This window comes from Carica papaya, chromosome 8 (assembly GCF_054855325.1).
Source record: "Carica papaya isolate Zhongbai chromosome 8, ASM5485532v1, whole genome shotgun sequence".
Lineage (NCBI taxonomy): Eukaryota > Viridiplantae > Streptophyta > Magnoliopsida > Brassicales > Caricaceae > Carica > Carica papaya.
Genome location: NC_142316.1, coordinates 5,908,439 through 5,923,798, shown reverse-complemented (window position 1 = coordinate 5,923,798; position 15,360 = coordinate 5,908,439). Strand labels below are relative to the sequence as shown.

At 35.9% G+C, this 15,360-nt stretch overlaps 3 protein-coding genes across 3 annotated transcripts; 2 read left to right on the top strand and 1 right to left on the bottom strand.

Moving 5' to 3' along the window:
• The first annotated feature begins 210 nt into the window (after positions 1–210).
• On the top strand, positions 211–4,826 carry LOC110813056 (auxin transporter-like protein 2). Its single transcript, XM_022040052.2, has 9 exons — positions 211–997; positions 1,238–1,467; positions 1,553–1,738; positions 1,819–1,931; positions 2,064–2,247; positions 2,335–2,432; positions 3,089–3,296; positions 3,387–3,644; positions 4,283–4,826. The coding sequence occupies exons 2-9, from the start codon at positions 1,282–1,284 to the stop codon at positions 4,523–4,525; spliced, it is 1,476 nt and encodes a 491-aa protein (XP_021895744.1). The 5' UTR covers positions 211–997; positions 1,238–1,281; the 3' UTR covers positions 4,526–4,826.
• Positions 4,827–7,104: 2,278 nt separating this feature from the next.
• On the top strand, positions 7,105–8,037 carry PSRP4 (plastid-specific ribosomal protein 4). Its single transcript, XM_022040041.2, has 3 exons — positions 7,105–7,335; positions 7,461–7,525; positions 7,643–8,037. Exons 1-3 carry the CDS (start codon positions 7,173–7,175, stop codon positions 7,769–7,771), a joined length of 357 nt encoding a protein of 118 aa, XP_021895733.1. The 5' UTR covers positions 7,105–7,172; the 3' UTR covers positions 7,772–8,037.
• Positions 8,038–11,100: 3,063 nt separating this feature from the next.
• Positions 11,101–12,372, bottom strand: LOC110813036 (uncharacterized). The gene has a single exon (XM_088210293.1). It carries the CDS (start codon positions 12,370–12,372, stop codon positions 11,101–11,103), a length of 1,272 nt encoding a protein of 423 aa, XP_088066419.1.
• Between the last annotated feature and the right edge of the window lie 2,988 nt (positions 12,373–15,360).

Here is a 15,360-nt window from a genome sequence, read left to right as displayed (position 1 = left end):
AAACAGTATCTGCTGTGAAATTTAACATTGATACAAAAATATAAATTTCATTATATATTTAAATAGAACATATGGATTTAGAAAAAGGAAAATGAAAGCAAAGATATTAATGGAAGTCAAATGAATAATTAGAGTGGAGTTTAAGGTAAATAGTTAAAAAGAAAAAGAAAGTGTTTGAAGACATTATGGGCTATAAAAAGCAAGGTTCATATATGGGTTTAAGTCTCCTCCTCCTGAACTGATGAGAGAACAAGCTCTCAGTCGCTTCTTCCTTACTTAGATCCCAAAATTCTCCTACCCACCACCAAAAACAAAACCAGAGAATCGAATCACAAGGGGAATACAGGGAACTTGGGGTTTCGTCATTCTCACTCACCATTTCTCTCTTTTCTTTTTGCTTTTTTTCTCTGTTTGAGGAGGAATTTCAAAGCAAACGAAAAATACACTACTGTTATATATCTATCTATATATATATATATACATGCTTTGTGTTAGGTGTTTGTGTTTGGTTGAATAGGAGAAGAAAAAGGGTCTTTTTTATTCAACCTCTGTTGGTAGGGAGGAGCAGATTTTCCTGCTTTTAAGGTCTGTGATAGCCGTCTTTGGGTGCGGCTCTGCCTTTTTCTTTCTCTGAGGAAATTGGTGGCGCATTAAAGTAGGTAGAGGGGGGAGTAAGACAGAGCCATTGAAGCAAAGAGATTCTAAGCTGGAGATTTTGTTGCAATTATTTCAGAGCATTTAAAGCTCCTGTCTCTGCTGCATCCTCTCCTTCTCTCTGCCAAATCTTGGAATGGAGAATTCTTAAAAACTCTCTGCTACCCAACTGTACTCTGCTCGTTTGTGACTTCTCTCTTTTTATATTTACACTTTACTCGCTGTTTTCCATTCTGGAAAAAGAGATCACAACACTCATTTTTGGGTCATTCAACCATTTCTCTTTCTCTCTCTCTCTGGTTTCTTCAGTCCTTTTTCCAGAAAGAGACGTCTCAAGAGTAAGGTATGTTGAAAGTGCTAATGGGTTTCTTTCTTTCTCATCTTTATTCTGGGTTTTCCGTGATAGCGCATATAGAGCAGTATATTACAAAAGTTTGGGAAGGAATTCTTGGTGTTTTGATCTGGGCGGTGTCTTATTGGCTTTCGTTTTCTCGGGGTTGAGTTTGATTTGTAGTTTTTCTTTTCTTTTATTTTTATTTTTTACTTTTTTTTTGTCTCATTAACTGTCTTATATATGTTTCAGATCTACCAGGAATTAACCGTTGGCTTTAGAGAAAAACGAAGACAATGTTGCCTCAGAAGCAAGCAGAAGAAGCAATAGTCTCCACCTTCAGTGAGACAGAACAAGAGGGCAAAGAGGAAGCTCGTGATGATCAAAAGGAAGACGAACACTCCTCCATCTTCAGCGTCAAGAGCCTCCTCTGGCATGGTGGCTCTGTTTGGGACGCCTGGTTCAGTTGTGCCTCCAATCAAGTATATATCTCTAAAACCTTCTTGATCATTTCCCATCACTACTCCGACTAACTCCTCTTGTTTAATTTTCTCCTGGTTCTCGCAGGTGGCCCAAGTTCTGCTAACACTTCCCTACTCCTTCTCTCAACTGGGCATGTTATCAGGCATTTTGTTGCAGATATTCTATGGACTTATTGGAAGCTGGACTGCATATCTCATCAGTGTGCTCTACATAGAGTACAGAAGCAGGACGGAGAAAGAGAACGTGAGCTTTAAAAACCATGTTATACAGGTTAGTTTTCCACCATTACCAATTTCCACAGCCCACAAAATTTATCTCAGCTCTCACCAAAACTATTTTTCTGATTTCAGTGGTTCGAAGTTCTTGATGGGTTGCTGGGTCCATACTGGAAGGCAGCAGGACTGGCCTTCAACTGTACCTTCCTCTTGTTTGGATCTGTCATTCAACTCATAGCCTGCGCAAGGTAACTTCTTTCATCCTACCCTTCTCTGGATCACCACAAATACAATTACCCACAACTGGGTTTTCATTTATTGTTCCTCTCTTTGACTGACTATTTATATATATATGTATGCACGCATATATATGAGAACAGTAACATCTACTACATCAACGATCGATTGGATAAGAGAACGTGGACATACATTTTCGGAGCTTGCTGTGCTACAACCGTCTTCATACCCTCATTTCACAACTACCGGATTTGGTCTTTCCTTGGCCTTGGCATGACTACTTACACCGCCTGGTACATGGCCATTGCTGCAATTGTTCATGGCCAGGTATTCATTTTACAGTACTATTACTTATTATTAAAAACCTTCACTATATTTACAAGATTATCAAGACTATTTACCGTTTATTTGCAGGTTGATGGTGTGACACACTCGGGTCCAACAAAACTAGTTCTCTACTTCACCGGTGCTACCAATATACTCTATACATTTGGTGGACACGCCGTCACTGTGTAAGCCTTCTTATTTTCCTCTATTTACTTTTTACTGTTTTACGGTAGAAACTAAAGCGATCCTCTCCTCCACCGTCACTTGTTTCTACACGGCTTCTCTTTGCAGCTTTTGCCGGCTATATTGGGGTTCGAGACCCAGACATAATCATGCAAAAAAAAAAAACTTTTGTTTGCTCTCAAAACAACATTAACTCTTTCTTTTTTCTTCCTCATTTTCTCTTTGGAAAATCGCACAGTATATATGCAGATATGGGTTTGAATAAATAATGTTTGGTCCTACTACGTACGTCCAAAACACAGTGGGTTTTTGAATTGTTTTTCCCTGTTCCTTACTCGTTGATTTTCGTCATTAATCTACGTCTCTTTGTCTTTTATCTAAACCATAATTTCTTCATCATAAATCTGGAACGCTGCGTTCATTATGGTAAGGGTAATCCAATGGGTTGATGAGTGAGGGGCATTTCAGTCATTTGGGTTACTTCTCTCTGGATGAGCTCGCATTATCATAGTTAAGTGATGATTTTATAAGAAAGTGGATGCTAGAAGGGAAAGGAAAAAGAAAAGTTTAGAATCAATCCATTTTGTTAAAGTTGGAATTGTCATTTTTGGGGTCCATCCTGTAATTTACGTAGGTGGGTTTAAATACATATTTGCAGGGAAATCATGCACGCCATGTGGAAGCCTCAGAAGTTCAAGTATATATACTTGCTGGCCACATTGTACGTCTTCACTCTAACGATTCCGTCAGCCTCCGCCGTCTACTGGGCGTTTGGTGACCAGCTTCTGAACCATTCTAACGCCTTCTCTCTCCTCCCGAAGAACGGATTCCGTGATGCTGCAGTCATCCTCATGCTCATTCACCAGGTCGACTATAATTGAATCACCATCACTAATTAACAAGAGATTCTATTAAAACTATAACATGGGTCTAAATCTTTGTACTTAATTTTCCAGTTCATAACATTTGGATTCGCATGTACGCCGTTGTACTTTGTATGGGAGAAGGTGATCGGCATGCATGATACCAAGAGCATATGCCTGAGAGCACTGGCGAGACTACCAGTGGTCATACCCATATGGTTTTTGGCTATAATTTTCCCATTCTTCGGACCTATAAACTCAGCGGTTGGTGCTCTTCTGGTTAGCTTCACCGTCTACATCATCCCGTCTCTAGCCCATATGCTTACTTACAGGAAAGCCTCTGCCAGACAGGTGAATTTCATTTCAATTCATTTCATTTCATCTCTCTTTATTCACTTTCGTCATTATTGATTCACCTCACTACTCTTTATAATATATAAGCCCTTTAATTTGTTTGTTTGGTTACCTGCCCCACACCCACATGACCCTTAGTTCCTCTTTTAGGTCACTTTATGTATGGTTCAAGTCATAATTATTAAGGGTTTGTTTGAGATTTTATTTGATCTCGAATTCTACTGTCTCGCAAGCGACAACTGTATAAGAACATATAATTTAAATGACATAACACTCTTACTCGAGAGTTGATGAAGAATTGAGTTCGTATCTTCATCCAATCTCAAAAAGAAAAAAAGTGAAATGGCAACTGGCTAGTGTACAAAGAAGCATTAAATAGTTGGATATGGAAATGTTACGAGCGGAGGATTAGAGATAGGTGGCTTGTCCCTATCATTCAGTTATGTACGTACTACAATGCCAGTGTTGTACTCTGTCTTTCCGTGAGCTGGCCGACTTGACTCGCTCCCAAACCTCTCCAACCTATATAAAAATTAAAACTTTATTCATTCTGCTTGACCCATTCAGCTTTGTATCTTCTCTTAAAAGATTTCAATTCTTGGGTAATAATTATATTGTGTGTATATATTTGGCAGAATGCTGCAGAGAAGCCTCCCTTCTTTTTACCCAGCTGGGCTGGCATGTATGCATTAAACACATTCGTGGTGGTGTGGGTTTTCGTCGTTGGGTTTGGTTTCGGTGGCTGGGCCAGCATGACCAACTTCGTTAGACAAGTCGACACTTTCGGACTCTTCGCCAAATGCTATCAGTGCAAGCCTCCGCCAGCTGCCGGACCCGCTGCCGCCGCCGCAGCCGCAGCAGCCCACCACCATCACTGATTATTATCATAAATACTTGGCCAAACAAATTATAAAAAATTCAATTCCCCTCTACTTTGCTTCATCATATTTTGTATTATACGCGGGGAAGTAGCAATGTTTCCCCTACATGTGAGGTGTGCTGGATTCCTGCTTTTTCTTTTATATATATATATATATATATATATATATCACCTTTTTTTTTTTTTTTTTTTTAATGGGTATCCAATTAATTAGTTGATAAATTAAATAGTGTGTTGAATTGTCATGATTCCTTTGCTATCACAGCATAGACTAATGTATTAATTAGATATTTTATAAATATATATATATATATATATATATACACAACAACAATTCTCTCTTTTTATTTGGATATTATTATTTATACATAATAAAAAAAAAAATTATATGTTTTATAAACTTATACATGGGTTTAATTTATATATATTTTTAATTGCAATATGGGTTGATTCTTTTGGTAGAGAGAGTGGGCCGTGAAGTCACATGGGTCACATGCCACTCTTTACTCCTAAATATTCCTTCCCTTAATTCTCACATGCAAACATACATGAACCTCATTTATGGTTTCATATGCTGAATCAAAATCAAATCAACCTTCAATAATTATAGTTTAATTCCCATAAACGATCTTTTAATTATTTTAATTCTCTTACAATATTTTCATAATTGATTGGAACATTGTAAGAAAAAAATTGGACTTTGAAAGGGGAATTGAAACTACAATTGACAACGGGGGATGATGAATGCCGTCAAAACTTAAATTTTGGTAAAAACCAATATTTTCATAGTTAGGTAAGTGAGATTTGACCCATTGCCGATAAACTTTAGAGGTTGGTTGGGTTTTAAAAATCAAATCTTGGGTGAGATCCATTATACCTACTTCGTGCCTTTCTCACTATAATTATTTATTTAATAAATAAATCAAGAAATTATCATTAAATATCTCGTGTTTTTAAAAAAATTTCAAAGTATTCGTTACAAAAAAAAAAAAAAAAATTCCTATGCAGGAGACGGAGACGTTTAAAACTTTAAATGGGTAATTAATTAATGAGGAACATTTATTTATATAAGTAGATACATGAACGTTACAATCACTATAATTACATTATAATAAAATAAACCTAGTTGCAGGGTTTCAGAATCTGCAACTATGGCAGTTAAAAAAGGAAGGCTGCAGTTCCTCACAGTAAGTAATCATGTATGAGTAACGCCACCAAAGAGTCATAAATATATATTATCTTATTATAATAAAATAAAAATTTATTAGAGGTTAATACCGTTGGAATAAAGTTAATTAATTTGCATATAATACGTATAGATTCATTGCCATAATAAGTAAATGGGGGGGGGGGGGGGGGGGGGAGAAACTGAATGAGGAAAAACATATATTGTTGTCGCCTCAAAATCAGAAATTAATTTACTTCTTTTTAGTACTTTATTATTGTAAAAAAATTATTAAATATTTCATCAAGTGTTAATCCCTCCACTAAACTGGTTTAACTAGTTCAAACTGAATCGTATATATTTCCAATTTAAGTAAATAAACTAAGATTAATTGTTTCTTAAGTATTTACTACTGTAAAAAAAAAAAAAAAGACAAGCTTTTTATAAAAGCATCCCGAGGGAAAAAGAGATTAAGTAGTGTAAATGCATGGCAAGGGATAAGGAACTGTTGTTTACTCAAAGGAACATGGGGGGGGGGGGGGAAGAACTAATTAAAGTTAGTTAATTAATTATGGTTATTAATCATAATGGGTTTCAGATCTAAATCTTATGCTTATGACTTATGACTTGGAACTTGTAGATTATACAAATTAGAAATAACTTCCTAGTTAATTAACCAAAATCAGACATGCAAAACCAGGTTTAGTTAATTAGATTTTAACTCCAAATTCAACCCAAATAATATTTATTTGGCAAAAAATCATTGGAGAAAGAATTTTGATTTCCAAGATGCCAAAAAAATAGCTTTACAACTTAGGAAAACTAACACCATCTTCTATAAGAAAAGGGATCATACAATCATGTAAATCAAACATTATCTTTAGTATCAATAAGAATTTCATAGTACAAAATTTTATAAATGTAAGAAAATCATTACTTTCTAATATTCATAACTTCATTAAAGGTTAAAACGCAAAAACAAAAAAAGCCTAAAGATTGCACATTTTAGACCAGAAGACTCCAATTATGTCCTCTTTAATTATGCTTATGAGTTCCGCGGAAGGGCGATGCTGGTGTTACGAGACAATGGGCCAAGAAAAAGCTTGATAAACAAACAAAAGAGAGCGCAGCGCCTATTGGTCCATTTTCAGGCCCATTATTTTTCTTGTGAAATCACTCTTCTAAACATAATCCTACAATAGAAGGGCGCAACGATTTTGTCACAAGTAAGTACATATAAATATGTACTTAGATTTATTTTTATAAATCTTTTAGAACAAAGAAATGTTTCCCTTCAATTTTAATTAATAAACTAATGTTTTTTATATTAATCTGGGCTGATGAGAACTTGGGCCTCATTTGTGAAACGATGGTTATTGGTTGGTTCTACGTTGCAGATTAGCAAGTCAAAATGCAGGGAATATATGTATAGAAATCACGGAGCAAACACCTTATCCTCAAAAAACCAGACAGACCGGCAATGGCGTCACTGCTACTTCGAGCTCCACCAATTTTCCCTCTCACTCTCCCTCTTTGCACTTATCGCATTTCCTCTTCGCATTCCGAAACCCTAGGCACTTCCCTCACTTGCTCATCGACTCCAAGCTCGCTTTCTGCAACCTCCTCTTGCTCCCCCCTCTTTGGTCAGTACCAACTATTCTCTCTCTCTCTCTCTCTCTCTCTCTCTCTCTCTCTCTAAAGACACGAGAACAAGTACTTGCTTTATTATAAATTATAACAATGCGAATTTTGTATTCTGCAACTTCAGTGTACTGTGGCCGAGGCGATAAGAAAACAGCAAAAGGGAAGCGTTTTAATCACTCATTTGGAAATGTAATTCTCTCTTTATTTTGTTCGTGTTCGTATTTCGTAATATCATTTTAAGCTGCTTACCAAATGCTAGTGATGCTTGCTTTGATTGTTTTATCTTTTTTAATTTTAATTTGTTAGGCGAGGCCTCGAGATAAGAAGAAAGGGAGAGGACCACCAAGAATACCGGTTCCTTCATCACCGCCTAAATTAGATCGCTTCGAAGACGATGAGAAAGTTAAGATTGAAATCGATGAGTCTCTTCTCTAGCTAGTTTTCTTAACTTAACTCCCCTACTCTCTATTGTCTCTGTATTTTAAAACTGATGAGTCTATGGTGCTTTAATTGTTTGTTTTTTTAAAACTATTGTTATTAGTTCTACCAATCCTTTGCTGCTAATTGCTGTTTTCTGTTATTGCGCCTGTTTTGTGGATTATCCTTTTTAAAGTCCGGTGTTTCAAATGTAAGTTTTATCGAATCAGGAGACTGCACATTTTCTGTTTTTGAATAATAGGTTTGGAATTTTCCCTGGGAGAGATTTTTTTGTGCATCTATTTTAGGAGGATATTTGAGAATAAAGCATTAAATTTAATAATCTTTTTGCAGTTTTAACTCTTAATCATGCATTTTCTTAGCCGCTAAGACTGTTAAAGTTGATCTTCTTTTCCAATTTGAACTCAAAGAAAGGATCAAAATATATATAAAACATTGTTTCTTTAACTGGAAGGAGGCAGGCAAAAACTTTGAATTTGTGAAGCTTCTATTCAGAGAGGCTTTTTCTTCGAAAATGGTAATATCTGTTGGCAGATGAAGAGTGATATGACATTCGTCTAGTTTGATGCTTTCCAGTTCCCTCTTTAATTGCTAGTTTTGTAGTACACGTTTTCAATAAATTAGATGTATGTTCAAACTTCTATTGCTTTGCGTAGTCAGTGTGTTTCTCAATCAGCGGGGGTGTTTTTTTTCAGTGTCTGTTTGGATTTTCTTAAAATGCCAAATTACCTTTCCCATATTTCCTGGCTTTTAGGCTTTTGCTGGGAAGATTTAAGATTGTCCTAATATGTGATCCTGGTGCTTAGTTTGCTGCTCATTTCTGGCGTTTTGGGTGGGGTGGGTGAAGGACTGAAGTGTGTTTCTTGTTCTGGTAAAATTGTACTTGCGTAGGGTGTTTCTCATTGTTTGGGATTTGGGAGGTGGGGGAGGGGAGAATTTTTGTAATTTTAGGTTTCTCCTTCCTCTACTAAAGCAAAATTTTACATCTCCAAGTCCTTCTCACGGTGACTCTATGGACATGGGCACATTTCTTAGCCATTTAAAGTTCTTTTTGTTTTTGATCTCGCACACTTTTATAGTAATGTCTATGTGTGTGTTAATGATTTTGAGTAAGTTCCCTATATCTGATATCAAGGACTAGTTCCGACTCTACCGATCACATGAGATTCAGGTCCGTTTTGTTCCTATGATTCTTCATTCAAATATCTGGGCCTTATTAATCTCTTTGGCTTCTTGGCTATTTATCTAATTATTATATTGATAATGGTATTACTTAACCATGTGAAATCCTTAAGAACTTTGAATTCCGTGGCCAGTCAGGGATTCTGGGCATCTGGTGCAACTGTAGCAACTTACATCTCAATGGAGTGGTAACTTTAGGATTTTTTCCCCTATCTAGAGTCTGTAGATCTTTGTAAATGGTAGACATGAAATATCATATATATAGTTTTTAGTCTCTTCTATTTAATTACTTCATTCCCACTTTGCACTTGGATTGCATTACTTAAACACTGTGAAATACTTGAGAATTGTAATTACATGGCATGTCAGGAACTCAGGTGTAACTATAGAAACATTACTCAGAGCCAAATAGCTATTTTGGGATTTTATTCCCTTTCTTAGATCTCTACTATTATTGATAAAGGAATCGAGCATTAGATGGAGTTGCCATGACTGATTATCTTCTTGGCCCGAAGGACTGCTGATAAAACCTATATCTTGATTTAATTAAAGGTATGGAGAAGATTTAATTTTGTCTGTATGATGTTGCTACTGGTCCTCTGAAATATTTCTTATCACTGGAGTTAGACAGAGAGAAGATCTTTTTAGATGATGCATGTTACGTAAGGATTTTGATTGAACTCAGACCTGAAAGGTGACAGATGCCCATTTATAAGTATGTGAAGGACCTTTTGGATATTGAATAACTATCTGAGTGCTTAGGTCCCTAGCAATGAACTGATAATGCTTAAAGATAAACCTGGTATTGGCCTTCTCACACTTTGGTCGGTTGATTGCTGGCTTTGGTAAAAGAAACCCCTCAATGATATATATATTTTTATTGCTCTAGTTATCCTCATGGGCAATTGGCATGAGATTTTGCATAGGTGCTTTATGGTGTTTGTGCATCAATAAGAACGCATTATACTGAATTGTTCTTTTGATTTCGGAATGCTGCTAGGTTTTATGGCCTCTTCGATGTCCACAAGTGACATTATTGCATGACTATGCCAGCATTAATTGGATTTTTAATCAGATAATGATGAATTAACAGGGACATTTCGATGTCATAAGTGAGATAACCTCGTCTTTTCCATTATGCCTTCAATACATTCTAAGTAGAGTTACCTTTCTGCGTCTATTTAGGATAAAAATGGTGTGATGGTAAAGTACTTTAAGACTTGGATTGGGTCTTTCATTTTCCTGTGCCCAAATATTTGGTAGATAAATTTTTAATGGATACTTACCCTTGGTTCACTCGTTGGAGAGCCCCTTCATTGTTCAGATAAGAGGTAAACAATACTTCCCTTCTAGATAATGTTCAAAAAGTTTAATATGTCTTTTTAATTCTTTTCTACCTCAATCTCTTAACAAGAATATTATCACTATTATTATTGTATTATTACTATGATAATAACAGCTATCACTTTTTAATTACTTTTTTATTGGATCATGCAACTTAATCTAATCTCCGAGTGCGTTTAAAATAACCTATTTTCTTCATTACTTTGTTAGTCGATCATGCAACTTGTGTATATGATTATAGATTAGAAACTATCAAATAGCTCAACATTCATAAACTATAGAGCTTTGCTAACTCATGAAATTTAAAGAAAAAAGATATTCTTATTCATTAACCAATCAGTGGTAACTAAAAATTTTCATTTACTAAGCGAAAAATTATTCTCAAGTAAAAGATAATATTTTATGTCTTATTATACTGAATGTTGTGCTGTATCATTTTATTTGTATCATGTTGTGTCGTGTTGTTTTGCATAGAGTGATAAGTTTCTTGTTAATTCTATGACATACTTGCATCATATTGATTATGTAATGATTCTTGTTCTTTTATTTATCTTCTTCTATAATTGATGATTGGTTTTTTCTTATTTAATGATAAGAAGATTATGTTACACAAAAGTGACACAAAAAAAATATATAATGGTTGGAAATACATACAAAGAATTAGAAAATCAAACAATTGATATAAACGACTCAGTATGAAATTTTATTTGACAAATTGAGATAAAATTCATGAATTATGCATCCCTGAATTTACCAAAAAGAAAATATTCAAACCACTACTTCAGATTAACTATTCTTCTTTAAGCATCGGTTATGTGTTGGCAAATAACACAGTGACTGGATATGAGTCTTTCCATGACGCTGCCTTCTTTTATTTTCAATTCCCTAGTCCGTTTATTCCACAGGTGTACGGTGTAGCTCTCACTGGATATGTTAGCTAATATGTCCTCTGCTGATTTGATTTCGTCTTCTGTTTGAGGCTTCTTGTAAAGCTTGATGATCTTAACCCAATCCACTGGATAAAACGTGTTTGGTGGGTAGATCGTGAGATTGTATTCAGCTTTATTCCCTAATCTTTCAAGAACTCTAGAAACCAAGTAAGGTCCATTGTGTCCCCACCTGTTTCCGTTGAAAGTTTTGGCAAATTCCTGCAAGAAATCTAACAGAAGCGGATGATATATATCGAATATCATAACAGCACCATTCAGTCTTGTCCATATCTTGGTTGACAGTTTCATGCTTTGTGCTCCAATGGCGTTTCTCAGCGCTGAAAGATCTTTTATAAATATGAAATCTGTGTCGAGGTAAACTCCCCCGTATCTGTACAGAACCAGAAGCCTAAGCAGATCGGAGAGATGGTTAAAGAGGGGAACCGAACCAGGGTCTAAGTTACCAGCTTTCAACTCGTTTAGCCATGGTTCAGTTGGTGTGTTCTTGACCAGAAATGGAACGTCTGGTGTGACCGCAAGAATTTTGAAGCCTCTGTCGTGTAGCGGTTTAAGGATTTTATATCCGGTATGAGAGTCCATGGATGTTGACAAAAGAAGCAAGCAGCCATTAGGGCTGGCACTGAACAAGCTGTCAATAGCCAAGAACTCTCTGGGTCCAAATGATTGAGCAGCTGAAAGCCATACCATGAAGAACTGAGCTGAGCAATTGTTGTTGAACAACTCCAAGACTCGGCCATGGAATCTCCCGCTCAAATGGGTTGAGTTGAGGATTTCCAGCTCCGGCAACTTTCTCCTAAACCATCTAAGTCTTTCTTCACTTGTGGCCTTGTGGGGAGGGATCAGAGGGTCACTCTCTTCTTCAATAATATTATTTCTCTGCAATGAAGCAGATGATGGAATTTGTTGCTGTTGTGGATCTATTCTGCGAAATAACTTTCCTCCAAGAATTTCATTAGTTCTGAACTCTGCTGAGTATATAGAAAAATTAGAGATGAGACTAGCTGCATAAATGAAGAAGAGTATTGAAGCGAAGGAGAAGTGGGAGAAGACTGGAGACTTGGCTGCACGGCAAAGAAGCCCATAATTAATCTTCTTGTGAGAGAATTTACCAACAGAAGACATGGTTTCTCCAGAAATATATAGCAATGGTTGAAACGAGAATTTGCATGAATATATTTATAAATATGTAAGGCCATACGTAAACGATCCAGAGGTGGTGAGATACACAATATATTTTGATGTCACGTAATTAATGTCCTTGCAATGTAATTAAATTCCAAGTAGTCTCAACTTAATGCATGGTTATGGTGTTGATCAAACGATCTAAACGTTGATGACGAAGTGTAATGTCACGTTGCACGGAGGTGTAGTCTTGCATGCTTCAAGATGACATGACTTATATATCAAGACATATGTATAATATGGGATTTTGGGTGATTGATATTTGATCAAGGAAAATGAGTTAATCCCATATTATACTTCAGAAACATACATATAATTTTTGAAGGGTAGTTTAGCAATTTGATTTGTGGGTAGGGTAATTAAAAGCTTATTAAAATTTAACAGCACAAAATTGAATTCAATTTTAAACAACATTAGATGGGATTATCTACAAATATTTATTTTGGTAATCAAGTTTGCATGTGCTTGGAACTTACCCTACTCCAATCTGATCTCCTTGGGAGGAGTTTTGAAATTTTTAAAACCTTGTCAAATTTATGGATTATCTGACTCGTATCTAATATTTAAACTATTTTTGTATATGATATAAATATAAAATATAAATATATAAACTGATATATAAAAATATAAGTATATTATATTTATTAATGTACATGTAACTACAAATACACTTATGTTTATAATTAAATTAATTTCTTTTGTGTCAATATAAATATATATATATTTTTTTTTGTTGTAAAAAATCTCCAAATTTTCTTCAACGTATCAAAATACTTCTCCCTCTTAACAAATAATATTAACCCCTTCTTTGTCGTTGAGGACAGAAACGCCAGTGCCCCTACGGCTGGCAATGGTAACCTTCTTCAAATTATCACTAGTTCCCAAATCGCAAATAGGTTCCCTTTTAGAATTTGCACAGATTCCTCCTCGGAATCGCAAAAGTTTCAAAAAGCTTGTGTCCAGAAGACAATACAGGTTAACTCTGGTTTTCCCTTTTCTTGTTTTGATGTCGCAGCTGAGCAGAGGAGTACTATGAGTACCCTCAGTCCAAACAATACAGGTTACTCTGGATAATATGTAATATTGGTCATGTTTCCCTGACTACATTGGGTAATTTCCCAAAAAGAGAATCACAAAAACCACTAAACGTTTTATATGAACAATGGGCTTTCCGGTGGATCTCAGATGTTTGTTTGTTCCAAGAAGCTTACTTCTTGGTCCAAGCCCCATTACTACTTTGTTGAGAGCCCAAAAGTGTAGATCCAACAATATTTCTCAAGCCCACAATGTACACCACCGATATCAGCCAATGGAAATGTTCATTAAGGTCGACCCACTAGATAATAGGTCCAGTTCTAAACCAACTTGGGTCTTAACAAAAACTGGGTCCATGTAGTACAAATGGAGACGTGTTCCCCTATCCGAGTTCAGAATTGAGATTTTGGAGAGCGGCTGTGTAGGGTGGGATGAGGTCGACACACTGTTCAAAGGAAAGCGAATGAACTGCTTTCTTAACCGCGCAGCCGTGGGTTTCCTCAGTTGTAATGACCGCTGGTCGGGGAGACCTGCGACGATTAATAGACTTAGAAGGATTCTCAATCCTCTCCTCCCCTCTGTTCTATCTTTTAATGGAAAATAAAGTAGAGGAGTTGCATTCTATTAAGGATAGCATGGGTATTTTGAATTTTTATGCCGTAAATTGTAGCAGTTCGGGTACCAATTGGATAAAGGGTCCGTATGTAATGCAGAGGATGTATATGGAGGTAAAAGTCTTGTCGTACTCAGACCATCATATTGACCTTAAATTACTGATGAGAATGGTTAACCATGGCGATATTCAGGAGCATCTAGTGAGGTATGGTTCGGATCACTCTCCTATAATGCTTTTCTTTTTCAATTTGGGGCTAGATAATAGAAGGAGAAGCTCTCCATTTCGGTTTGACCCCATGTGGTTAAGAGAATCTGCATGTAAAGATGTGGTATCAAAAGCTTGAGCTATGCACGTTTAGAAATCTGGTGGAAGGACTAGAAAACTGTAGGCACGGGCACTGAACATGGGATTTACAACGAGTTCAAAACAATGATCTTTGGTATACAACAAGTTAGAATCAACGATCTTTGGTATTTCCAGCCTCAATGCAATAGGTACATTTGTAGGTAGACTTCTTTAGCATAATTTATTTTCAGTCAATTTTCAGTCATCATTGCTGCAGCTTTAGAACTTTCAGAATCTCCTTTCTGCTTTGTTTAGATGTCCTTAAACATACAAAAGTTATGCTAAAAAATCACAACACAAGATAAGGATGATGTTTTTTTGAGAAACAGATTTAAAGTATTAGTCAGGATTAAAGTTCATTCCCCTACAGTTGGGATAAGTTTACCATTGGCAGTGGAAGCAAACTTTTATGTAGATGGTTTAAGATAGGCGACCTGTTTAGAATCAAATGTCATATGATCGGTTGTACCAGAATCAATTATCCATTTACTATTAGAAACATGTGTAGAAATATTAAGAATCTTACCGCAATTATATGTTACAGCTACTAATGCTGAAGATTTTTCAACAACATTATCATTTATCTTTCTTTCAACAATGGCAGTGGTTGGGATTTTCTTTGAGTTTTTCTTTATGATCCCACCATTTTGGATATCCCATAAGTTCAAAGCAATGATCTTTGGAATGTCCAATCTAATTGCAATTAGTACATCTGTAGGTAGTTTTTTTAGCATCATTTGTTTTTGGTCAATTTCGAGTCATCATTATTGCAACTTTAGAACTTTCAAAATCGCCTTTGAGTGTTGCAAGACGTAGTGCCTCTCATCGATTCAATGCATCTCATTCTTCCAAATTTGGAGTTGGTTCCTTGCGTAGGATCCCTTGTTCAAAATCACTATCAGTATATACTATAATATATGATCAGGATCTTT